Consider the following 26,275-nt stretch of genomic DNA (forward strand, 5'->3'; position numbering starts at 1 on the left):
GAGGAAATTCTTATTTCTCTTGTTAGAGATTGATTTACACAAAGAGAGAAGAGAGGAAATTCTTATTTCTCTCGTTAGAGATTGATTTACAATGAAGGAGAACCTCTATATTTATAGGGAAAAAGTGACTTGATTCCGAAGTCACTAACCCTAATATTTCTCGTAAAGATAGACATCCACAGTAATAAATAATATTTATAACAGTTTCAATCAAACTCCACCACAAAAAATGAATTTTATATAAACTAATAAAAAATAAAAAAATTATATAAACTAAAGAATTACTCCGAGGTGAGCTTTTCATGAGAAGTTTTGCTTGGGCCCCTTTCACTATAACTCATAAAACTTAAACCTTATGCCACTTTCAATTACAATTAGTAGTATTAGCAATTACCCCAAAAAACGTTTTTTAACACAAATATTCTTCAATATGACTTTTAAAATATTTTTATAAATGAAAAAGTTGTCTAATTATCATCAAGTGCGGTAGAATCATATACATTTATTTAACTTATCTTTATCTTTAACCAAATATTTCGACACCAGATAATCAAACCTCAATATAAAAAGTTGTCAAGTAGGAGAAACTTGGTCAAAATGATCATAATCCCCTTTCTTTCCACGTGAACGAAGAAAGAGCTGCACTCGTGAGGAAATATTAGTAGTAGTTCCCAACTGATTGAGTAAATCAGAGCCGTTAATATTGTCAACATTTTGTCATATTGGACCAGGGGCGGATCGACGGGTCAATTAGGGTGTTCACCCGAATATTCTCGGTAAAAAATTATACTATATATAAAATATTTTTTATATGTTTTATATATATATATATATATATATATATATATATATATATATATATAGATTTTAAACACCCTAAACATAAAAATAAAAATTGATTCAGTGATTTAGGGGGTCAAAATTAAGGTTCCATGTTCAAATTTTAGATACTATATTTTTATTTTTTAAAATCCTCGGAGAATATCTTAGATCCGCCGAAGACGTAATTGGTGAGCTAACGGATGAGTGAACTGATTTAATTTCTCCCGTTTTGCCCGACTTGGCACGCATATCAAGACATTCATTTATCACTCTCCCTTGCGGCGCGTGGTGCAAAACTGAAGTTCCTTTTTTTTTTTCCTTTTCACTATCAACGACACTGACATTTTGATTATTTCCAAAATTAGCTAAGGTAAATAACGGCATTAACGCTAGACGAATAGATTATGACACGTCTTTGGATAATATTCTTTTCATTAAACCGTGATTAATTAAAAAATATTTTCATCTTATTAAATCAGTTAAGCAAATATATTAATATAATTCAGTGTAAACAACATATACAAATATGCTTTTAATTCCTTCAAGTAGTTGCACAGATTACTCAACTCTTTGTGAGATTGTTGAAGGTGCAAAATGTGTAGATCTGTACTAAAAACTTACTTCAAAAATGACTTTTTGCCTTCAATTTATTTAATTTTATATGTAAATAATTTTAAATTCTTTCTTAAAAATTATGATCAGATTCTGAAATTTTCATTCATCTATTTATAGTTTGTAACGATTAACAAATTTTTATATATTATAATATATCATAATCACATTTCATATTCATAAATTTTCCAAACAGATACCAAAATTGAAGTCAAATCATGTATATTTTAATTTGGTATTGTAATTCATATACATATATTTTTTAATTAGGTGAGTGATCTTTAAAGGGGTGTGCTCAGGTAAAAAATACAATGAAGACTTGCCTGCACCGAGTGTTTATAATACAAATTATTATAGTTAAATAATTTAATAAAATAAAAATGTATATTAATAAATAATAATCATAAAGATTTTTAAATTCAAACGCATGGTTTATAACCAAACGCATGATGTGAATATGGCATGCGAGTAAACCATATATTACATCCGTCCCAATTTATGAGTCTCACCTTTTTTTTTTTTTTTTTTTGATTTATCTCAAAAAAGTGTCTTTTTTATATTTAATAAGTTGACAATTAAACATCCTACATGTTAAGTTTATATCACAAGACGAAAAAAAAAATTCAATACATTATACACCCTTTTAATTTCGGACTACAAAATTAAAAAAAATATTATTAATTTTTTAGACTCCACGCTTATTCAAACTAAAACACTATGACGGAAATACGTAGAGGAAGGGGAGAAGTATCAAAGTTCTCATTTCTTCCTTAAAAAACATCAGGTCATTTTCACAATTACCCTTCAAAGGCACTGGTTTTAATTTTTGCCCCTTAAATTGATGGTTTTTAATTTTTGTCTTTCGTCTAATACCATGAGGTTTGGAGTTCCAATTCTGGCTCAGTAAAAGAAAATTTGCAAGACAGAATTCGTAGCAAAGTTAGGCCTATTCGAGCTAAAATTAGGCCTTAGGTTGCGATTTTAAACCTCTGTCTTGCAATTATTTTTTTAACTAAGCTGAAATTCAAACTCAAACCAGGGCCGACTTTAGGGGAAGCCACTAAAGCAATTGCTTTAGGGCCCCCCAAAATTGAGGGCCCAAAATTTTATTTTATAGGAATATATTATAAAATTATGAATAAAAGAGACTAAATTTTATATTTGTTTTCTTGAAATGTGACAGGTTATTGAAACACATAATTCAAATTTTATCCTCTTTTGGTTTCCATTTATGTAACATTCTTTTCTTTTTAGTCAATCCCAAAAAGAATGATATTTTTCATATTTGAGAAAATTTTAATTTTAAAATTTTCGTTTTAACATATGAGATGATTTATAGTTACAAAATTTCTATAAGTTATTTTAGACCATAATTTTCAAGAATCTTTCTTTTTTCTTAATAATGTGCCCAACCAAACATCGTCACATGAATTAGAGAGTAATAAACATTATGCAATGTATAAAAATGAACAAAGTGATGACGACTTTGATAATTTTAAAAAGATGAAGTCCCTTGTAGAGTTGAGTATTTCATATAAATAGTGGATTAAAACATTTTTTTCACTTGAAAATAGATTGAATTATTCTAAATATATGAAATTACTTTGACATCTACTTAGTGGTACAAATTGAGATTATTAGATTATGAGAATTTATAAATACATTATCGTAACCGCGCCAATAGATGTTTCTTATACAAATATATTCATTTAAATTTGAATGAATAGAGTTATTATATATCTTTAGTGGTGGAAAATAGCACATAACAAAGTGAATATTAATCTAGATAGGTATAAGATGATCCGTAAATTATCTTTACAAAACAAAGAGAAAGATTTGGCTTTAGGCCACGTATATCGTTAGGCCACGTATAACTCAAACTTTGGATATTAAGCAAATACCAAAATTAAAGGCTGACCAATTTGAGGGGCAAAAAGTGCCTTTGAAGGGCAATCCGCGCAGAAAAATGAAAAAGATCAGATTGAAGAAATCAAACTAGAGAACTAGAGCGTAGATATCAATCGCCAAAAACGAAGAAATTAAATTTTAATAGCCAACAGCCACCAAAAATAATGACAAAATATTTGTCATTTACCTCCCTAAACCCAATAAAAATATCACCAATAGATTGTTTGGCCAAGTTTATTTTTTTCCCAAAAATACTTATTTTTTAATAAATATTTATTTTTTAAAAAATAAGGTGTTTGGCCAAGCTTTTGGGAGAAAATAAGTACTGTTGGGAGTAGCAAAAACAGTTTTTCAGAAGCTAAAAAAAATAACTTTTGTCCAAAAGTACTTTTTTGAAAAGTACTTTTGAGAAAAATACACATAGAAACACTTTTTAAAAGCTTGATCAAACACTAATTACTGCTCAAAAGTACTTTTTAAATTAATTGACCAAACACAAACTGTTTTTAGATAAAAATATTTTTTTTAAAATTATTTTTTAAAAAAATAAGCAATTTTTAAAACTTAGCCAAACAGGCTACAAGTCTTATCTTTGTTCCATTATACCCATCCTTTTAGGATAAACTTTCACGTTTTCTCCAATTTTGACAATCCCTATACACACACATAACATACCGACTCTCTCTCTCTCTTTCCACTATATAAATACACACACAAAAAAAGTAGACAATCAGCTCATATTATTAGATCACAACAATTTTGTTTTTGTATCTCTCTATATTGAAAATATGGAAAAAGCAATAGAGAGACAAAGAGTTCTTCTTCATCATCTTCGTCCTTCACAGACTTCTTCTTCTTTGGAAAACATTGAATCATCCATTTCTGTGAGTTCTTTTTCTCATTTCAATTTCATTTTTATTCTTTGCTTTTCAATTTAGTGTTATGGTTTTGTTTTTGTGTGTGAATCTGTGCTTGTTCTTGATTTGCACTTTTTCTTTATTGGGTGTGTTTTGTTTCTTGTTATCAATTCGATGTGTTCAAGGTAGTTTTTTTGATTTGGTTTTCGATGAGAGTATGGTTGATTTTGATCAATTGGTTGAAATTTTCAGCTATAGTATATGTTTCAGATTTGTATATGGTTTTATTGGTTTCATTTATATATTGTTTGAGCCAAAGTTTGAGTCTTTTGGTATGGTATGAGAAGTTTTTAGGTGGGTATTTTACTGAATTTGATCCATAGGTGGAAGGTCCAACCATAAGGAAGTTACTACTTTTTGTTTCATGTTGTATAGTGCTTTTATACTGTTAGTAGAATTATTTTTTGCTGCAGATCTGATGATCTATTAATTTCTTTTGTTTGGAATGCTGTGGTACAGTTGTAATGAATACTATAATTGGGAATGGAAAAACAAAAGCCTATGACTTGGATGACGACCTTTTGTACTTCATTTTTTTAACATTTCTTTTTTTAAATAGTAGTACTCCTTCCGTCTCAATTTATGTGTTATAGTTTGACTAGGCACAGGTTTAAGAAAGGAAGGAAGAGTTTTGAAACATTTGGTCTAAAACAAGCTATACATATTTTTGTGGTTGTAAATCATTTGGTAATAGGGGAAGTTTTAAGTTAAATTATTTTTGGATAAAGAAATGTAATAGACTAAAAAGGAAAGTGTGTCACAGAAATTGGGACGGAGGAAGTACTAGTGTTTTGCTTTTCTTTTCTTTCCCCTCTTGAATATATAAGAGGAAGTTTACAACTTACAGTTTAGTAATATTTCAAAATTACAAGTTGCAACTTCTTTCTGACAACTTACTTTGTGTTGTGTGAAGAAACACATTCCCCCAACCCCACCATCAGAAGTTTATTGCCCCTGCTTAATTAGGCCAATTTTAAGAAGATACCACCTGTGGTGTATTAATTGGTCTTCTGAAATTAAAGGCTAAAAATTTGAGAACTACATAAGGGACATCTCAAGTTGCTGTATTTTTTCGTTTTAGATATAAGGAAATTATTTTTATGATTGATAAGTTAAAATGCTGAGCAAGTTCTAAATCTCTTGTTTCTCCAAAAATACTGTTGCACGGTGTCGGATCCTCCAAATTGCACTACTTTTGGAGGTTCTGTCACGCGCCGGTCAACATTTTTGAAGAGTCTGAACAACACAGATGGAATCCTATACGTCCAATGGTGGATATGTCTTTATTATGTTCAATCCTGTGCAGAACTATGATAATTAGATGTTTAATAACTAAAGGAATGTTCAGTTAATTTTATGGCATGTGTTTATTGTATACTTGAGTCTTATTTTGGTTGATCGGCATGTTCTTGAATACTCCTTTCACTGTGAATCACTGATTCCATGAGATGTCTATTACTCTCTTGAGTGGTAAATAGGGTTGTCTTAATTTCGAACATCTGGTTTCCTAAAAAAGCAATTCATTATATCTTTTGTTCCTTATGTTCTCTCAATTTTCAACCAGGCATCTGTCTGCTCTGCTGGAGACAGTGCTGCTTACCAGAGGACTTCTGTTTTTGGAGATGATGTCGTCATAGTTGCGTAAGTTGTCATAGCTGATGACGTCTCTAGCTTCAGTTTCTGAGTTGATACCAGAGCTGCAACTTTGCTAGTTCATATTTTTCATGTTTTTGTTTCAACTTCTCATTTCCAAACATATGTGGTTTTCTTAGATGAATGAGCCGTATCCTTACAGTGAGAACCTATTTGTTCCTTGCAGTGCATATAGGACTCCTCTTTGCAAAGCAAAGAGAGGAGGGTTCAAGGATACTTATCCTGATGATTTGCTTGCTCCAGTTTTAAAGGTGGGTTACCCTAAGCTTAGTTGTGGATTAATGTCAAGATTATCGAAGCTATTTACCTCTTATTCTTCCTTTAAACCATTCACTACAGGCGGTGATGGAAAAAACTAATGTGAGCCCTAGTGAAGTTGGGGATATTGTTGTCGGCTCAGTGTTGGCCCCAGGTTCCCAGAGAGCGAGCGAGTGCAGAATGGCTGCATTTTATGCTGGTTTCCCTGGTAATTTTTTGTTTAATTTTTGTCATGTTGTGAAGTTCATCATTTCATGTTTGAGGTTCTTGTTTCAAGATGCTAATTTATCTTTCTCTCGAGCAGAAACTGTGCCAGTTAGAACTGTAAACAGGCAATGTTCATCAGGCCTTCAAGCAGTTGCTGATGTAGCTGCAGCTATTAAAGCTGGATTTTATGACATTGGTGTGTTACCATTTCTTTTTACTATAAGTTTATTGTAACTGTATCCCATGGATATGGTGTTTCTCCATTTGTAATGTTGGCTAACTTGCCTCCAACTAATCAGGTATTGGTGCTGGATTGGAGTCCATGACCACAAACCCAATGGCATGGGAAGGATCAGTCAACCCAAGAGTATGTCCTTGTTTTATGAAAGCATATTCTGTCACTTTTCTTTATATATTGTTAGGCTTATTTTTTTTGGATATGAGTTCTACTGGAAGGATCATCATAACCTATAACATTTGATCTCAGGTTAAGCAAATGGCACAAGCTCAAGACTGTCTTCTTCCTATGGGTATTACTTCTGAGAACGTTGCGCACCGTTTTGGTGTGACAAGGCAGGAACAAGACCAGGCTGCAGTAAGTTAAATAGACCCATCAATTTATGATCATGTCTATCTGGCGACGTATATTCTAATCTCATTTTTATTTCTGTTGCTAGGTTGATTCACATCGTAAGGCTGCTGCGGCCACTGCTTCTGGAAAATTCAAAGATGAAATAATTCCGGTGGCCACAAAGGTAGCAACCGTCTAAATTATAATCTCTTTGGAATCCGTTAATAGCTATATCAACTATACCCTCTTACGTTTCTGCTGTCTTCTGTTAAAGATTGTTGACCCAAAAACCGGGGATGAGAGACCAGTAACGATCTCTGTTGATGATGGAATACGACCAAATGCCTCTGTGGCAGACTTGGCGAAATTGAAGCCAGTGTTCAAGAAGAGTGGAACTACTACTGCTGGTAATTTGATGATCTTCATTATTCAGGTCTGAGATGTAACTTTAAGTCTTGATTTTGGTTAATGAAGTTTTCTTCTTTGCTGCAGGGAACTCCAGCCAAGTTACTGATGGTGCTGGAGCTGTACTTCTTATGAAAAGAAGTGTTGCAATGCAAAAGGGGCTGCCTATCCTTGGTGTATTCAGGTCTTTTTCCCTTTCTAATTCTTGTATGCCATATGTAGTTAGAGTGATGTTGCTCACAGTCAGAAAGTCTTATGGCTTTCTTCACAATTCCTTCTTGTCATACCTGACCTTAGTCAGGTAAAGAGTGTAGTATATGTTTTGCATCTTATTCTATTATTTGTCTTAAAAGAGAACTAACTCCCAGTGTTCATGCAGGACTTTTGCTGCCGTTGGTGTAGACCCTGCGATTATGGGAATTGGTCCAGCTGTTGCAATTCCAGCTGCTGTTAAATCTGCAGGCCTTGAACTTGAAGATATTGATCTCTTTGAGATAAATGAGGTAATCTACTTAATTTCATATGCTCTCTATCTTCTATGCATAGTACAGTTTCTTGACTATGGTTCTTTTTTAGGCATTCGCATCACAGTATGTCTATTGCCGGAAGAAGCTTGAACTTGACGCAGAGAAGATCAACGTGAATGGAGGTGCAATGGCCATCGGTCATCCTTTGGGCGCTACAGGTAAATTTGACGGTGTCTTAGAATAATAATCATGGTGGTTAATTAAAAACGTCATGTATGAGAGTATGTATTGTACCAGAATACATTGTTGTGAGTTTAGAAATATGATAATATTGCATTCAGTTGATCAAATAGGGGTGTGAATATTCCCGTCTATCTTTACCAGCTCTAACAACAATCTTATCAGATCAATAATGTTTTAAGTACATATAGGGCATATTCCACCTTTGAGCCACTTTACTTGTTAGCCTTGGTAGTTAATTCACATCAATGATTATTCTCATGAGATATACTTTCTATATGTCAAAACAGGAGCTCGATGTGTTGCAACACTGTTACATGAGATGAAGCGTCGTGGAAAAGACTGCCGCTTTGGTGTGGTGTCCATGTGCATAGGTACGATTAATCCTTCCTTACCTTTCCGCTCTCACACCCAATACCCAGAAATGAAATTCCACATACAGATCTTTAGAATGGTTGTCTCACGTTGTTTTTTGCATTCAACAACAGGCACTGGAATGGGGGCGGCAGCAGTGTTTGAAAGAGGAGATTCCTGCGATGAGCTACGCAATGCTCGTAAAATTGAAAGCCACAACCTTCTGTCCAAAGATGCTCTTTAAAAGAGAGAGAGGCATATACAGTAGTTTCATTAAATAATATTTACAGATAACGACAATAAGTGTAGTCTTGAGACATTTTCTTGGAAGAAATGTTTTCTAAAATTGCATTAATTTGGTTGGAAGACCCCTGTATTTTGGTTATTGCTGTCATGGATTGTTTTATGTTTATTAATCTAAGAGCAGTTATATGTTCTTTACTTCATTACATCACTTGGTTGATTATAAGTTGAGTGCGGGTAAGTTTTTAGCAGCGAAGAATCAAAACCTTCAAAGACAACCATCAAGTGAAAAAGACACTCAACACCAAGAGTTATTTTGTAAGGTGGAATTGTGATCGGTTATTTAATAGTCTTTTATTTTATTTTTGACAAAAGACATAAATTGACTCTTAAATTATATTTCAAATGTTGATATCACACTTAAATTTTGCTAGTGATTTATTACACACTCAATATATGAAAAAATGATATTATTTACTCTCTGAGAGCTGAAAACTAATCACATGGTAGGAGGTGTTACATAGCGTCATGTCAGAAATCTTTTAATTTTTAATAGTTTAATACTGAAATGAAAAATTATCACTGAAAAAAAATTTGACTTTAATAAACACTCTTTTTATCACTTCTTCTTCTCCATTTCTCTTCTCCTCCAACCCCCCCCCCCCCCCCCCCCCCAATGTTGCAGTAGAAAATGAAGAATATGGTCGGATCAGCAAGGAAATCTCAATTTATTAAGAGAGTAAATCTATAAACTAATGGAGACCATGATGTGTGTAGACTTGTTATTTTCAAATGCTCAATTTTGGAGAGGAAACGATGATGCTTATTCTTGGGTCGTTGCCGGAGAAGAGCTGGTGGGTCGCTGCCGGAGACGAGCTCGTCGGAGCTCCGGCGGAGGTGGAAGTGAAGAAGAAAATGAAGGGTGGGGGTTACAAAAAATTGAATTTTACAATTAAAAAAAAAGGATAAATAAATAATATATAACCAAAACGCGCCTCCTTTTTTATTATTTTTATATATTGTGCCACATCAGCTCTCAGGGGATAAATAATATCACTTTTTCATATATTAAGTGTGTAATGTTTAAGTGTGATATTGACATTTGAGATATAATTTAAAGGTTAATTTATGTCTTTTGCCTTTATTTTATTTTTTTGTTGTAATTCACGGATTCTATTTTTGGTAATTTATGAACCTTCATACCACGGCCTAAAGATTAAATCTGTGGAATTTAATATCTTATGATAAAACAGTAGTTTATGACCTAAATTTTTTTTTAAGTTATTACAAGTGTTAAAATATAACCTACCATTGTTCGAAAGCATAACTTTTCAAGTGTAGTGTTTTCACAATTTGGTAAAATAGGGATCCTAAGAAAGATTAAGTCAGTCTTTCATGAGAGTGGAAACTGAGCTCAGCCAATTGCAAATGACTGAACTAACATCTCACCAGTCGCATTGAAGGACTAACTTAGCCAACGGCCTAGGACCAAAATTATGAAATCAACACCAAGAGATGCCAATTTGATTACCTACACTTGATGGACCAGCTTGACCCAAAAAATAAGAAAAAAAAAAACAGTTCTTGAACGTTTAGTAAAGACTAAAGAATGACAAGAGAAGAACCATTGGTTTTAGTTGAGAAGTAATCGTTCTAAATCCAAGTAGTATCATAACCAATTTCGGCAACTTCGGAATTTACTCAAAACCAAAGCTCACTTTGTCCACCAGCTAGAGTGAAAATTATTTCCTTCTCCTATGGTGAGCTTATGCAAAAGCATCAAAGGGTCTTCCCTTACTCATTCTCTAGTATGAATTGGTATTTGTCAAATATGTTCATATCCATGGTTGAACAGTTAAAGCGTCCAAATACAAGATAGCCTACTGGAATTGCCATGAAATTCCCGTTCATGATGCTCCCAGTGTTGAGGAACATGCAGTAGAGCGTATGTGCAACTCGTTTTGATCTCGAGCTGGCACAAAAGCAAGTTTAGCATATCTCAGCAATTACTTATTATTCTTTTCCAGAATTAGCAGATAATATTTTTAATAAACACCATTCACCTCCTTGGTCTTCCAAGTTTCTAGATCAACAGCTTGAGACATCACATTTTCCTTTTTATCGTAGTGCAAAGAGGAAAAAAAATATCATTCTAAATTATTTTATCAATTAGCGAGCGAATTGGTATATGCGTAAATCACATTCATCCGGAAACATGAAAGTTAAGAATGTCAAAATGAAGTTACATCCATGCAAGACCAACAACTAGTATGTGCTATCACTCATCAACATCATAAAAATGAACATCTGTATTTGGTAAGAAGTCTATTTTTACGTCGTTAAATGAAACCTTAAACTATGCATTTGAGGATATCAAGTATAGAAAAAGTAATTGCAAGAAACCATATAGCAAAAGAAAAAACTTGTTCTGAACAACCTTGAAAAGTAAAAGATTGTATCAGAATCTAGCTGCAACTGGCATGAACTCCAACTATCATCTCTACAGCAGGTTAAGTTATTGAACACTTGCAAACTGGGCATGATGTTTTTCTACTCAGCCATGGGTCAATGCACTGCAATAGGTTCAATGACTGTTAGTAATTTGGTTGCTTTAACAAACAATAAAACACTCGAGGCGAGAAAATTCAGAAGTTTACGTCTTTGTGAAACTTGTGTAAGCAAGGAAGATGGCGGATAACGTCCCCCATGGTAGGAGCTTCAAGACAAACAGCACACGGTTCTTGAAGACTCTCGTTCTGCAAGGGATAAAGAGGGTAAGCAACATGCAGTTCCTGCTGCCCACTGATTGAAGCAGCAGGTAAACCAACATCTATACTTAACGATGTCCCTAGTGTGGATAACTATTGTATGTGCACTTCTTTGAATATTATGGTAGAACGTCGGGAGATCGGCTTAATCTTAGGTAAGAATTCGATACTTTAAGGAGATTGCAGTTACCTGAACTGTTGACTGTGGCAAGTTGTTGATTTGTCGTGCGGATGAACCACCATGTTGGTGGTTATTCTCATCAAGGGCCAATAGCATTTCATAGTCATTCCTAAAGCAAAGAAGGGAATGACATGTTAGACAGAACAGAAAATATTTTGCCCAAACCAAGATAATAATGCTAAAAATGAGGTAATACTGCCAGTATAAGGGTGGATCACAGCACCCAAGGGTGTGGCCTGATGGTCAATGAAGTTGATTGGGAACCATGAGGTCTCAGGTTCAAATCGCAGCAGAGACAAACAAACACCAGGTGATTTTTTCCCATTTGTCCTAGCCTTTGTGGACAGAGTTACCTGGTACCTGTTGCTAGTGGGAGGTGACAGCCGACAGGTATCCTGTGGAATTAGTCAAGGTGTGCGCAAGATGGCCCGGACACCGCACTTATATATTTAAAAATAAGGCGGGATCACATTAAAGAACAAAGAAGCTAACACCACGTAGACAATTCATTCACAAAAATCATCTCTCCCTCGGATGACCCATACCCTTGGACCTTAACTTCAGAGAGGATCAAATTTGTGTTACTTAGGATATAGGAGGAGGAGGGAATTTCTAATAATATCATACAAAAATATACATTTAAGAGTGTTTTGAGTGCTGAGTCACCAATGGCTCCTTTTACATTTTAATGCAACAAAAGTTAATTTAATTATCAGAAAGAACACGCGGACACTGATAAACATAAGAAATCTTACTCATTGAAGTCACGCTGCGTCTGAAGGAGATTACTATCAACATCCATATTACTGAAAGCCTCTAATGTTTCCAATATATGCATCCTCTGAAATATTCAGAAAAGGTAAATTATACATTCTCGGCCAGATAACGTGGACACACATTAAGCAAATATAGGGTCAGCAATTAGACATGTCCCCATTTCCATCATTTTGTTAAATGATACTTTTAATAAGTAAGGTGGAAAGAGCATCTCCTTGACGCTGAAATTGTTTTGGAAGAAGCTGATGGTTTCTTTGGAAAGAAGCAAAGAACAGAAAGGTGGAGACCGGAAGAACCAATCAGGCCACAGGAGCAGACCCAGAAGAGAGTAATAAAGAGCTTCTAGAGCGAGCTTTTGGTTCCATGAGAGGTTTTTGTTTTGTTTTGTTTTTTTTTTTTTTTTTTTTTTTGCAACTGGTAAGTAGTGATATTATAAATGCCAGTCACCAGCAAAATAGTGTTTATATTTGTCCATTGACATCTACTTATCCATATGGGCCTCACGAAAAGTCACTTAAGCAATTCATGGGTCCACCAAATAATAGAAGAAATATTTTTTAACAAAGGTCATCACGTGTAGCCAAATGAACATAAGCCGCAGTAAAATAACAAGAAATACAACTTTAGCTGACCAAATATTTCGTTACTGGCCAAAATTATGACGAGAAGTGAAAGAAATAAATACCATGTCCACATCCATGTTAGGAGGAAACAGTGAGTTTCTTCCTCTAGAAGATGAGATAGTACGAGGTTGTCCAGGGAAACTGCTCCTCAACCTTGCCATCCTATTCGAGGTAGACGCCCGAGCTTGAGAAGCTCTACGAGATATGTTGGGTGCATTTCTTGGTTGCCTTCTACGTACGTTTGTGACCGATGATCCATTCTAAACCAACATCCCGACATCCCAAAAATAAGACAAGAGGAAAAAGAGAGAATTTTAGTCAGAGATCAAGGCACAATCATTACAGGAAGAAAGCAGGGTAGGAATTAAAAGCCTTTTCTTTTATTAGTTTTGAACTTAATAAAGCTTTCAAACATGAACATCATGTATAGATATCTGAATATCAGATGACAATATCAATATTAGACCGGAAGGGGAGCCTTGGCGTAACTGGTAAAGTTGCTGCCATGTGACCAGGAGGTCATGGGTTCGAGCCGTGGAAACAGCCTCTTGCAGAAATGCAAGGTAAGGCTGCGTACAATAGACCCTTGTGGTCCGGCCCTTCCCCGGACCCCGCGCATAGCGGGAGCTTAGTGCACCGGGCTGCCCTTTTTTTTAATATCAATATTAGACCTAGGTGGCACATATGTTACTACGAAGTGATGGAAAGTATACGAGGAGAATAAAAATTAAGGAAACCCAACATACAAGACCGGGTAATTGGTTCTCTGATCCAGAGGAAGCACGTAAGAAATCCTCCTGCACTAAAGCCAAGGCTACATCTTCATCAATCTGTTGGGAAGAAGAGAAAAATTATCAAACATCCAAGCATGATGTGAAGACAACAGCTAATTATGGAGAACAACTAAAACTATTCTTCATAAAGAGTACCACCTCGCCACCCCCGAAGGAAGGGACCTCATTGTATAACTGTTCTTGGAGTTCCCGTGCGAGCCTTTCATCAGCTTCTAGTTGACTGGCTCTGGCATCTTCATTCCTACTAGAGCCTTCATGTCTTGTGTTAGAGGAGGGACTGTCCACATCAATCACTGGTCCTACGCCTGTACCTACATGACTTGGGTTTCTGGTGGACCTTGTATTAACCCTACTTTCAGGTGAGGTAAGCAAAACGACGTCTACATCATTAGACACCGAAGTGGAACATTCACCATGGCTGCTTGAGGCAGGTCCCTGCTTTAGTCTTTTCTTAACTGTGTTTGGTGCAGTACGATGTCCATTAATTAGGCGACACTGAGGTCCACGAGGGGATTCCTTCGGCCCTGCAGATACACCAGAAACATGTCTAATAGAAGCTGAATCTTGACTATTAGAAGCTGAATCTTGACCACTATCTCTTTCTGAAGTCCTGCGCACATTGGACAATGACAAGTCCATGTTCGAACTACGGTTACGCGTACTTCTCCATCCACCTGATTCGTCAAAGTGTCTGAACAAGTCTCTACTGGAATCACTGGTTTCAAATGAAAAAAAAAAATCTGATGAGACCTTTACGAGGACAATAGTTAATAGTTGGACATTTATTAACAGTCAAAAGTAAAGGAAATCAGAAAGTTATGCTACTGAATAAAAAGAAAAAATCTAGCAGGTTGCTATAGCATCACAACTCTAATATAGGATAAGAAAATATATTTCTAAAGCATGAAGAATGATAAAGCAACTTAAATCACCTAACCAAATAGCAATCTTTTATGACATCGATAAGAAGAGAGCAAAGGTACAATAACTGCTTCACACAAACTTAGGTACGATAGCAATAGTGTAAAATGACTAGAATAACGTCACATATTCATTTCTGAAGTTACATAGGAGTAGTAATATCTCATACAACAAGATGCAGCAAGCACTTACAAAAAAAGCTCATTTCAGCCAAAACAGAGTACGCAAAGCACAGATAATTTTTCCTGAATTGGTTTCCGCACAGCAAATATGTCCAAATGCAGATCTGAAATTAGATGCATCACTTGTGCAGATGGCTGAATTCATGCATCTATCCATACATGAAAACAAGCTAAACTGTGTTCCACGTTGATTATCAAAGTGTAGATCCTCAGCAGGTCTTACACTGTCGTACATCTTGACATGCACGCTATGCTAATATGTCATAGAAGATGTTAAAAAAAAGAAGAAGTCATTTTTCCCTATTTGGACAGCTAGTAAATTTGATGTAAACTGAATTAAAACTATCTTTCCTGTGAATAGATATAGTTCACCAAATACATACCTGCTAGATGTATGTGTTGTGTCACGTTCTTTCGAAGGAGAAGAATGAATTACCACCTCCTTACCCTTTACGGTAGAGATATCATCTTTAGTTTTCATTTCTTTAGCACTATCTGAAATTGTACCAGCCGATGATACTGTAAGACTGGTATCAGTTAGCCCATGGACTAAAACATTGCGGTCCTCCATCCCAGCTGGCTTTTTGGCCTTAGCTATGTTATGTGGGGATATACATCCATTTCGGACCAATCTTTTCTGCCCAATTACTCTTGGTGAGTTAACAAGAGATACAGAACCATCCTTACGAGCTCCAAGTTGCGCATCAGTGGCAGAATCCTTTTCTCCATGAGATTTAAGACTTGAACCAAGTTTAACTAAATCAGCAGTTTCCTTTCCTTTGCTGGCACTGCTGGATGGTGTTGATCGCAATCTACATTTTTCAACTTGACCAATATCCTGAACTCCAACTGTAGGAGCCTTAACAAACACATGAGTCGACCCATTTTGTTTTGTCAAGTCTATGACAGGATGGTCTTGCTGACCTTTTGATTCTGTGTTTTCGCTTTTTGCAAGATGCAAGTTATGTTTCTCCTTGGAATTAGGAATGGAGGAAACCATGAATGGAACACCATTTCTTGAAGGCAAAGAATCCCCCATACCAATAGCTGATGAATTAGCATGGCATTCAGATTTCGTGGAGCTAGTGATATTTCTTGGAGGACGCATAAACAACCTTCGTCTTCCAAAACCATTAACATTAAGTTGATTTCCATTCTCAGCAGCAACATTCCCATATCCTGAATGCCCTAATGTAGATAAATCACTCTCTACATTGACATACCTCCTCCCATTCAGATTTTTAGCAGCTAATCTATTAGGGGTATCAGGAACATCCAATTGATTATCATGATCCATAATCTGCACAACACAGCCGCAAGTGGATATATCACATTGGTGGTGGACAAATGTAACTAATACAAAACTAGCCCACAGATCATATAAGGCGCCAAAACAAGTCAAAATATCATAATTAACAGCGCAAAAATGACAAACACAAGAACAACAATGATACCTCAGTCTCAAACAAGTTGGGGTGTTTACAAGAACCGTTAACATCCAAAAAAGGAATGTGTTTATCCCCATTTATACGTGTTAGTGTAATTAATCCACACTATAGTATACTAGAGGGTGCTAATTTGCACTATTTGGTGTTGTCTAAACATTGCAAGTATTACCCCATCACTTGAGCAAAAAAAAAAAAAAAAAAAAAAAAAGGAAAAGATTTTTGTGAAAATTCCACGCTTAATCTGTCGAGCAGCATCATGCATCAGAACTCTGTCTGGAAACAGAAAAGGCAAACATCCTTATCGAAAAGAAAAAAGCCAAACATTTATATTAAACAGGAACAACTCAAAGAAAAGGAATTCGTGAGTTGAATATAGGCTGATCAAAAAACTCAAATATTCAACATACATAAAATTCTCAAATCATAGAAAGATTGAGTTTATCTTTTTCTTTTAAGAAAACAAACATATACATTGAGTTTAACTTCCCCAAAAAATATTATAAATTAAATCACAATATGAATAACTCAAAGAAAAACAACACTGATACAATTCGGAACACACATATACATGCCATACAATTATCACATATACCTTTTTATGCACAAAATACTAATATAAATAACAAATCACTATCCACTAATGAACTTGTTATAATTCAGCAAAGGGAACAATTAAAAAAATGAAATTTGCAAACACCAAGAACCAGCATAAAGGTAAACCCCATTTGATATGAAAGAGGAAAACCTGGAAATGAAATATTCTGCTTACCTAATTCAAATAATTGTGTTTCAAGCAAAAAAAAAAAAAAAACTAATAACATAATAACCATAAAGATTAAATCTTTTATAAACAATATACTACTGCAAACAACAAATCACTATCTCCCCACTATATTAATGAACTTGTTACAATTCAGTGAAAAAATGAAATTTCTAAACACCAAGAATCAACATTAAGGGTAAACCCCATTTGATATGAAAGAGGAAAAATCTGGAAATGAAATATTCTGCTTACCTAATTCAAATAATTGTGTTTCAAGCAAAAAACAAAACCCCAAAAGTAAAATCAATCAAAAATTAAGGATAACATAATCAAGAATCCATAAAGAACAAACCTTTGAAGGGCATTCGACAAAACCCACAAATTTATGTATCGAAAATTTTGATCAAAGATTAAGTTTAACTTATCCCCATAAATATAGTACTATAAATTAAATCAAAATATGAATATAAATTTCAAAGAACATCAACACTGAAACTAAAGTTAGATATCAATGAAAATATAATCACAAACATTCAGCAAATGCTAACAATTCTGAAAACACTTAGACATGCCAAAGAATTATCACATATAACCACAAAGATTAAACTTTTTATGCACAAGAACAAATTCAGTGAAAAAAAATGAAATTTGCAGATACCAAGAACCAACATATGGGTAAACCCCATTTGCTATTAAAACAACAACAACAACAACAACAACCCAGTGAAATCCCACATCATGGGGTCTGGGGAGGGTAGAGTGTACGCAGACCTTACTCCTACCAAGGTAGGACGGCTGTTTCCGAAAGACCCTCGGAAATGGAAATGAAAGACTCTTATTACCCAATTCAAATTATTGTGTTCAAACAGAAAACAAAAGAAAATAAAATCAATGAAAAATTAAGGATAACATAATCAAGAATCCAATAAAGAACAAACCTTTGAAGTGTATTCAACAAAACCCACAAATTTATGGATAATATAATCAAGAATCCAATAAAGAACAAACCTTTGAAGTGAATTCAACAAAACCCACAAATTTATGTATACAAATTCTTGATTTTGAGATGAAAAAAGAGCAAAAATGCAAATTTAGGGTTTGATTTGCAAGAAGATGGTGTTACAGTGCCATGTCCAAACTACCCCTTAGAGGATCTTGAATTTGTGGAGTGCTAATTCCACTCGCAGATGTAGGAAGCGTAGATACGCGCCAGTATGAACGGTGGATATGTCAAAGATAGTTTAGATTAGAGTGTTTGTGTTTTCACGCTCTTGTTGAAGGGGTGAGTGTCATGTACAATGGTTTTGATAGGCTAAGGTACATGAATTACCGTGCGCCCCGACACAAAGTATAAGTACTTTAAGGAGTCCGGAACTAAAATGATCCCTAAAAAGTGCTTTTAAACCAAAATATATTCAACAAAAAAAAAGAAATACAAAACTATCTTTAGCGCAGTAATTTAACTGCTCTAAAGGAGTTAACTGTAACGGCAACGTTAACTCCTTTAGCGCAATAATTCTAAAGGATAACCCATTTTTTTCTTTTGGTTAACTCTTCTTTCTTTACACTTTTTAACGTACTTTGATCATAGATTCATCATGCTTGGGGATCTCGAAACTTCAATATTTTATATAGAACCCTATTTATTTTTGTGCGATTAATAAGATAGGCTCAATACATCAAGGATAAAAAAACTTCGGATTGCCGTTTTAGTGGTTGAAAAATGCTCGAACTCTATTTTTGCTTGAAGACTTGGTGTCATTAGCTTTAAGTTCTTTATGATTTAGGGTTTAGATTTAAGTGTACTATTTTTTAGTCAAAATTGCAGCATTCATACCAATCTCAAAATAATTAAATTGCATCATTCATAACAATATGAAAATACTTAAACTTGTTCATTAATAACAAACCCAAACTTTTTAAATACAATCATCAAAGAAAGAAAAAAACTTAAAAAAAACATTCATCAATTAATGCCCTTGAGTTGATCTTTTGTCACCACCGCGAGATGTGCCGCCACCACCACTAAATATGCCACCACCACGAAACTTTCCTCTACCAGGAGAGGTACTTCCACCGCGAGATGTAGTTTGACCACCATGCCGTAAGGAATACTTGCACTTATCATGACCAACATAATTGCAAAATAAGCATTTTCGAGTGTTCTCCCTAGTGGAACATCCATTTTATTAGGAATACGGGAGTATGTTTTCTTTTTGAATTTACGGATAAATGCTTTATTTGCAATCATGGAAAATGGATCTGGTGGCTAATAACTCTCGCTACAAGTGGGTAGAACCTTTCAGTATACGTTTTTGCGTAATTTTGAACTGTCTATTCCTTAGCCATGTATGGGGAGACGTTCTTTCCCATTCCGATAAAACACTTGAAGGCATGAGAACATGACATGTGATATGATTGCCACTTGCCACATGTGCATGCTCTTGGAATCTCACAAATTGTATTGACGCTACCTCCTTTACCTTGGTGCACACTTGTTGTGAGTTCAAATATGCGTTCTGCATAGTTGTACTCTATCCGGTCGTGTTGCTGAGCCTTAAATTTGTGGTACTCGAACACTTTTGATGGTTTTGGCATCCATCTTAGACCTTCTTCCGCAAATGCTTTGGCCTCTTTTGATCTATTGACGAACCGCTCCACAACCTGCTTAAAAGTCATTTTCACCATTGCGGTGACGGGTAGTTCACGTGCAGATTTCAACAAGTCATTGAATGACTCAGAGCTGTTTGTTGTCAGCATACCCCATCGCCTACATTCATCCTGGTGTAATGTCCATTTATCTTTATCAATTGCATTCAACCAGTGGAAGGTTTCCTCATTCGCCCGCCTAATAATCTCCATCTGCAGGTGAAACTTCTTCTCCTGATGCTTTGTTGCAGCCGCCCACATCTAATTGCAAAGTGTTGTGATTCGATATGCCTTTTGGAAGTTTGCTTTCAAATGCCTTAAACAATAACAATGGTAGGCAAAGGGTGGCTGCCACCCCTGCAGATTAAACATATTGTGCAATATGCCAGCATTTCTGTCTGATATAACACATATTCCCATGCGATCCTTAATAACGTGTTGCCTCAAGTGGTCCAAAAACATACCCCATGTACTAATGCTCTCATTAGTTGCAATTGCAAAAGCTAGAGGGAATGTAGCTCAATTTGCATCCATTCCAACTGTAATTAGCAGCTTTATGTCGTATTCCCCGTACACATGTGTTTCATCTATTGATATTACAGGCCGACAATGAGCAAAACCATCAATGCATGGTTTGAATGCCCAAAACACAAACTCAAAAATATTATCAGGCACACCGGGCTTCGATTTGAGATTCCATTCAACAATAGTATCAGGATTGAAGTGTTGTAAAGTCGTCATGTATCTCGGCAACTTCTTAAAAGAGCCCTCCCAATTGCCATAGACTATCTCATGTGCACACCTACGCCCAAGATACGCCTTCCGCCTCCTACGATATACTTTCAGGACGGCTGTAATACAATCTTTGATAGGGAAGCTGAATAAGTTGAAATATCAGCATATAGCAATGAGGAACATCGTATTAAAATGTCAATTAAAATAAACTTAGGCGAAAGGGATACCTTGGCCTTTTTCTAATGTCGCTAACTAACACATGAACAATCATATTGGTATCTAGATTGCAATGATCATCTTCGAGGTCACCCATATTACAAGTGTGCTTTGTGTAGAACTTTGAAATAGTCCACACCTTTTTAGCAGTCTCCTTACCACGGAGCATCCATTCGCAACCTTGATATTTTCGCTTGTAGACCAATCGCCAAAGTTTTCGTGTGGAATCGTCAACTTTGATCTCTCTCATTCCCTGGATGCAATAAATCTTAACAGCCCTTTGCAATGATTTTTTTGAGATGAAAATCATGCCTTTTTCAATACGAGCATTTTGTTTTACAAGATCCAGTGGCTCTTTCCACAAACTTCGCCGAATATGATCATCATCCCTAGTAAAGACAAAGACATCTGGGTGATTTTGAAGATAATCAAGATAGGGGATCTCATCGGAATGCCACTGAACCAGGGTCGACTCTTGTTGTTCAAATGGGTGCTGTGAATTCAGTTCTTCCTGGTGTGCCGAACTGTTCATCATGTCTTTGCAATAGTTCTAGTTGATATTGAGTATTAGTTCCAACCTGAGGCTCATCCTCACTTTCTTCATCTTCACTTTCCTCCACATTAGGTATTTCCTCACTATTACTCGATGATGTCACTATATAGTTCGGCTAATCCACACCATCCATAGCGGGTCTTTGCCTATAATTTGGTGCAACCACCACATTCTTCCTACATAAGAAAGTAGAGTATTTTAACTACTACACATAAAATAATACTATTGATGTTAAAAAAATAGACGTACCGATAGTAATCCACAACACCGAAACTTGAGGAAGGACCATCGTTTTGAGTAGTGGGATAAGCTGAGGATGTTCTGACCTAATTCATCCATCCCGATTGAGAGAATTGTCCGATATGATCCATATCAGATGTATAACCCTAAATAATATAATTAACATCATTAGTAGCATTCAAATGCCACTAATAATAATAATAATAATAATAATAATAATAATAATAATAATAATAATAATAATAATAATAATAATGTAAAAAATGAATATTTACCACTGCCCATCAAATTGTTGACTTAAACTATCCAGAGGCATTTGGCTCGTCAAAATGCCTTCATAAGGACTCATGTCAGGGTAATTGTGTTCATAAGTAGGTTCTGCTTGAGTGACTTCGGCCTGAATTCTAGACGGGGCTTCCCGAAGAGGTTTATTTCGGGCTTCTCGAGGAGCCCTAGTCATGAATTCAAGTCTATTAATGGGGATCTTCTCTATGTACATTTCAAGGACGTTTAAAGTTATGCATTCCCTAAAATCATAAGGCGCTTTCAAATAATCTGTCAAAGAACCATCGTCTTGAATGTACCACTGTCCATAACTAGTTATACCTTGCGGCGTAAATGACATTGGATATCTTTCAATTATATTTAAATCAAAATCACTCCTACTAACTTGTAGTCTATTATACAAGGCTTAGAGTAGTTTTGATAATTTTAAGTCAAATGAAAACTTAACATGGTATTTTGGGGGAGAATCATAGCACAAATTATTTTTCTCGAATATAATTTGTCCGTCCCAGAATAAAAAAAACTCTAATTTTTGGAACATCTTCCATTTTTTGACTAATTTAGGAGGAGTACAAAATGTAAAAGTTGGATGAAACTTAGAATTTGTGATAAAAATTGGATGAAACTTAGAATTTTTTCTTTCATTTGAATTCTGTATTAATAAGATTTGAAGTTTGAATATTCAACCAACGCATGCATGCAATTAGTGTATCTTGTTGTCACCACCTGACTAGGAGCCATGACGGGTACCCGGGGCTAACCACCGAGCATTACTTGTACCATTACCCATCGTCCACATCAAGTGTTCATTCATTAATCTTATACTCAAATCATAGGAAAATCATTTTTCACTTTGAACATAATTACCTTTATATACATAAGCCCTTCGGCTATCAAAATAATATACATACAATAAGGAAATCGTGAGACCATGGTACGCACACATATGTATCTACGAGCCTCTACTAGAGTACTAGACATATGGACGGGACAGGACCCCGTCGTGCCCAAAACATATGTACACAAAATAGTAAATCAACGGCACCTCCGGAATAATGAAGTGCTCTCAAAAGTCTGCTTATCGGCTTCTATAAATCTGGCTCGCCTCCCTGTCTACCTGTGGGCATGAACACAACGTCCAAAGAAAACGGACGACAGTACGAACATTGTACTGAGTATGTAAGGCATCACTGAAATGAACATAATAGAGAAATCATAAGACATTAGACGAAGATATAACCTGCGTAACTTTTAAGGGTGGATACCTTTCATGCATATATCATATATAATCATAATACATGTATCATCATAGTGCATACATCATCGTATCATATATATATATCATAGTACCGTATCTGCTCATACACCTTAAACATTATTCGTATTCGGCCACGTAGTGGCTCGACAATATCCGTATTCGGCCACGTAGTGGCTCGACAATATCACATACATGTCTTCCGTACCCGGCCATAACAAGGCTCGGTATATCTCATCATCATCATTGCCATCACATATATCTCATAAGCTCATCATAACTTTCCATAGAGCATGCATTTGAATTTAAAGACAATCTATGAAAATCATATCATATTCGTAGCATGAACTTCGTAAAAAATATTGTATGATAGACTTTATAATCTCTAAACTTAGGCTCATCATTACCATTATCGTATCTATGGCATATCTCTTAGCTTTATCTCATATGAAATCCCCTATGAACATAGACTAGTAATTCTTCCGGAACATTTGCCATAGGGCATGCATTAGAGCTTATAGACAATCTATAACAATATCGGGGTGACATAAGGTCGAGAACCCCCGATTACATTATGGAGTGATCATATTCATCATATCTCACCTTGAAGGAACTAACATTTTAAGATGAGTGTACACCATGAACAACATCAAGAGATCGTAAATAGGATCATTAACTTCATAGACATCATATCTTGCTTTAGAATCTCTAGGCTTAAACTTATCATCATTATTATCGTATTCATGATATATTTCTCATCTTTATCTCATAAGAAGCTCTTTATCAACTTTAACTCATAGTTCCCGGAATGTAAGAAAGTCATGGAGAAGTAGGGAAAATAATATCGTAGGAATCATATATAAGGATCATTAGTTTCGTAGGAATGTCGTATCATGAGCTTTAGGACTTCTAGACTTAGATTCATCATCGGTATTGTCATGCTCATAACGTATCTCTTTTCTTTATCTTGTATGAAGCTCTTCATAATCGTAGACTCATAATTTCCGATATGTAGAAAAATCATGGAAAGATAGAAGGATTCATGCTATAGGAGTCATGCCTTAGAAAGAAGGAACTAGCCTTACATACCTTTTTGCTTAGCTACTCTACCGCTTGATTGTTCTCCTTCAATGCTCACGTCTCTACCTTCAAGGGAATTCGCATCAACATTAGCTATTCGATTATATGAGCGTGCTTACTAATGCTAGAGAAAATTGGACAGCGTTTCCTTTGTTTATTCAACTTTTCTCATATTACATATCAACTCCCAAACGTCAATAACAATATCCATAATATCATACTCAATAATCTTCATCAACCATACATTATTCAATTCTCCTACTTCCATTTCAAGGGCATCCATAGCCATGGTCATAATACAACATTACCTTCATCCTCATATAATGTTTCTCCTATGTTCTTAATATTATTTATAATATAACTATACTCGTAACATACAAATAATCATGATTCATATTAAGTTACTACTAAAAAATGTCACTATTCTCATATTTGTAACCCATTTTCTATTTCCTTCTATAATCCAAGTCTTTCAACCTCTCAATACTCTAAATAACATGAATTGATCATAAAACTTACCTTTGATAGTGTGGGAATGATCTTTGAGTGGAAACACTTCACTTGAGCACAACCCTAGTTCCACTTCCAATGGGATTTCTTGTCTTGGATGAACCCTAATGAGTTTCTTGCACTTGATTATCTTGGATTTATGATATGAACCTTTGATTTGTCTTGAATTTGTGTTGATGAAATATTTAGAACCCTCTAGAAGTATTGAGAGAGATAGAGAAGTGGAAAGAATGAGAAAATAAAAGTGGGAACATGTATTTATACTTGCAACTTAATCAGTCCGTCGGGCATTATACGGACCACTTATACGGTCCGTATAACATTGTACGATTCGTATAAGTGTCCGTGGTTCACCATCAGGGAAACAAAATTTCTATTAGGTGTTATACGGACCCTTATACGGACCGTATAAGCGGTCGTATAACCCCATTTCTCTTAAATCGTTTCCGACGTTCGTTTGATCTTCGATCCTTATGGAACCTTCTTGACACTTGTTTAACACTTCATTACCAATCTAAGGATCATTATAACTCTTCCTTAGGACATCATTAAGTCAACATTAGCTCGATACTCGTAAATATTTCCCGACACACAACCTATACCTTGCTTTCCTGAACAACTTCCGTCTCCTACCTCACATGTCTTTGAAATCTCATTTAGAATCATCAAATGTTATTTCTTACTTATCAAAACATCATATACGTCGTGCCCTTCGTCAGTCTATTCACTGTGCATGAACGGAAAATTCTCCGAGTTGTAACACTTGCAGTGTTACGTCAAATCAAATTAAGTACGGAGAGTGTTGCATAACGTATGAATTAACTGCGTTATGTCAGTGGGTGGCAGAATAGAGCAGTAAAATACTGCGTTATTTTGCAAATTAAGTACGGAGTGTTGCATAACGCATGAATTAACCGCGTTATGTCAGTGGGTGGCAGAATAGCGCAGTAAAATACTACCTTATGTCAGAATAACGCAGTAGTCTACTGCGTTATCAATATTTTACTGAGCTACATCACTGCATTATGTTGTCACCCTCAGCTGTAATACAGAAAAACGTCTTAATTCGAATCAAATTTTGGGTTTCATGCAGCAAGTGTTATATAATGTAATTTGACAATAACTACCAGCCACATAAAATTCCACACAAAATTGAGTTACTATGTCATTTTTTGACCAATTTAGAGATATTAGTCGTGTTATATCATTCTCACCAGGAGACATATTCGATGCAATGGGTAGGGCATGGGAATTGGGTGAAGCTTTTTAATACCCGAACAACCTGAATGAGATATACAACCAACGTTATAACAATATGATGACAGAGGAATGGAATTGGCGTGTTGGGAAGGCTGCAACACTGGAGCAAAGTTAGCATCAGTAGGGCTTAAACGCCCAAAAAAGTGCTATGTCAATGCCTTGTGGAACTCCACAAGAGTTTAATTTTACTCTTAACCATTTTCGAGAAGAGAACAATCGGATGCAAATACGTTACCTTAGGGTAGAATATGGTGTACATGGTAGCATAAGATTTAGATCCAAGTGGGATTCAGACTGTGATATGTCCGATGAAGATTAATATTTTTTTATATAAAGTAAGTAGATAGGGTCATAAAGACCACCCCCTCCTCTCACATA

General features: G+C 35.3%; 2 protein-coding genes across 3 annotated transcripts; one reads left to right on the forward strand and one right to left on the reverse strand.

Moving 5' to 3' along the window:
• The first annotated feature begins 4,065 nt into the window (after window positions 1–4,065).
• LOC132609240 (3-ketoacyl-CoA thiolase 2, peroxisomal) lies at window positions 4,066–8,863 on the forward strand. The gene is made up of 14 exons (XM_060323117.1): window positions 4,066–4,226; window positions 5,824–5,900; window positions 6,079–6,163; window positions 6,252–6,378; window positions 6,475–6,573; window positions 6,677–6,744; window positions 6,865–6,972; window positions 7,055–7,132; window positions 7,223–7,355; window positions 7,441–7,537; window positions 7,733–7,856; window positions 7,930–8,038; window positions 8,351–8,434; window positions 8,549–8,863. The coding sequence occupies exons 1-14, from the start codon at window positions 4,131–4,133 to the stop codon at window positions 8,656–8,658; spliced, it is 1,395 nt and encodes a 464-aa protein (XP_060179100.1). The 5' UTR covers window positions 4,066–4,130; the 3' UTR covers window positions 8,659–8,863.
• Window positions 8,864–10,888: 2,025 nt separating this feature from the next.
• LOC132609156 (uncharacterized) lies at window positions 10,889–18,451 on the reverse strand. 2 transcript variants are annotated; one of them, XM_060323019.1, is made up of 9 exons: window positions 18,123–18,451; window positions 15,287–16,203; window positions 13,939–14,515; window positions 13,753–13,836; window positions 13,069–13,266; window positions 12,362–12,447; window positions 11,616–11,715; window positions 11,315–11,413; window positions 10,889–11,230 (listed from the first exon to the last, which is right to left on the reverse strand). In XM_060323019.1, the coding sequence occupies exons 2-9, from the start codon at window positions 16,198–16,200 to the stop codon at window positions 11,168–11,170; spliced, it is 2,121 nt and encodes a 706-aa protein (XP_060179002.1). In that variant the 5' UTR covers window positions 16,201–16,203; window positions 18,123–18,451; the 3' UTR covers window positions 10,889–11,167. The 2 variants fall into 2 exon arrangements, with proteins under 2 accessions (XP_060179002.1, XP_060179003.1); XM_060323020.1 differs by having other exon boundaries at window positions 18,053–18,451.
• Between the last annotated feature and the right edge of the window lie 7,824 nt (window positions 18,452–26,275).

Source organism: Lycium barbarum, chromosome 9 (assembly GCF_019175385.1).
Source record: "Lycium barbarum isolate Lr01 chromosome 9, ASM1917538v2, whole genome shotgun sequence".
Taxonomy (NCBI): Eukaryota; Viridiplantae; Streptophyta; class Magnoliopsida; order Solanales; family Solanaceae; genus Lycium; species Lycium barbarum.

Coding starts and splice junctions, on each gene's coding strand:
- LOC132609240 (XM_060323117.1), top strand. CDS start 4,131: ATGGAAAAAGCAATAGAGAGACAAAGAGTTCTTCTTCATCATCTTCGT. Junction 6,745..6,864: donor AAGGATCAGTCAACCCAAGA/GTATGTCCTTGT, acceptor ATTTGATCTCAG/GTTAAGCAAATGGCACAAGC. Junction 6,973..7,054: donor AGGAACAAGACCAGGCTGCA/GTAAGTTAAATA, acceptor TTCTGTTGCTAG/GTTGATTCACATCGTAAGGC.
- LOC132609156 (XM_060323019.1), bottom strand. CDS start 16,200: ATGGATCATGATAATCAATTGGATGTTCCTGATACCCCTAATAGATTA. Junction 13,267..13,752: donor AGAACCAATTACCCGGTCTT/GTATGTTGGGTT, acceptor ATGTTGGTTTAG/AATGGATCATCGGTCACAAA. Junction 12,448..13,068: donor CTAACATGGATGTGGACATG/GTATTTATTTCT, acceptor TGAATATTTCAG/AGGATGCATATATTGGAAAC.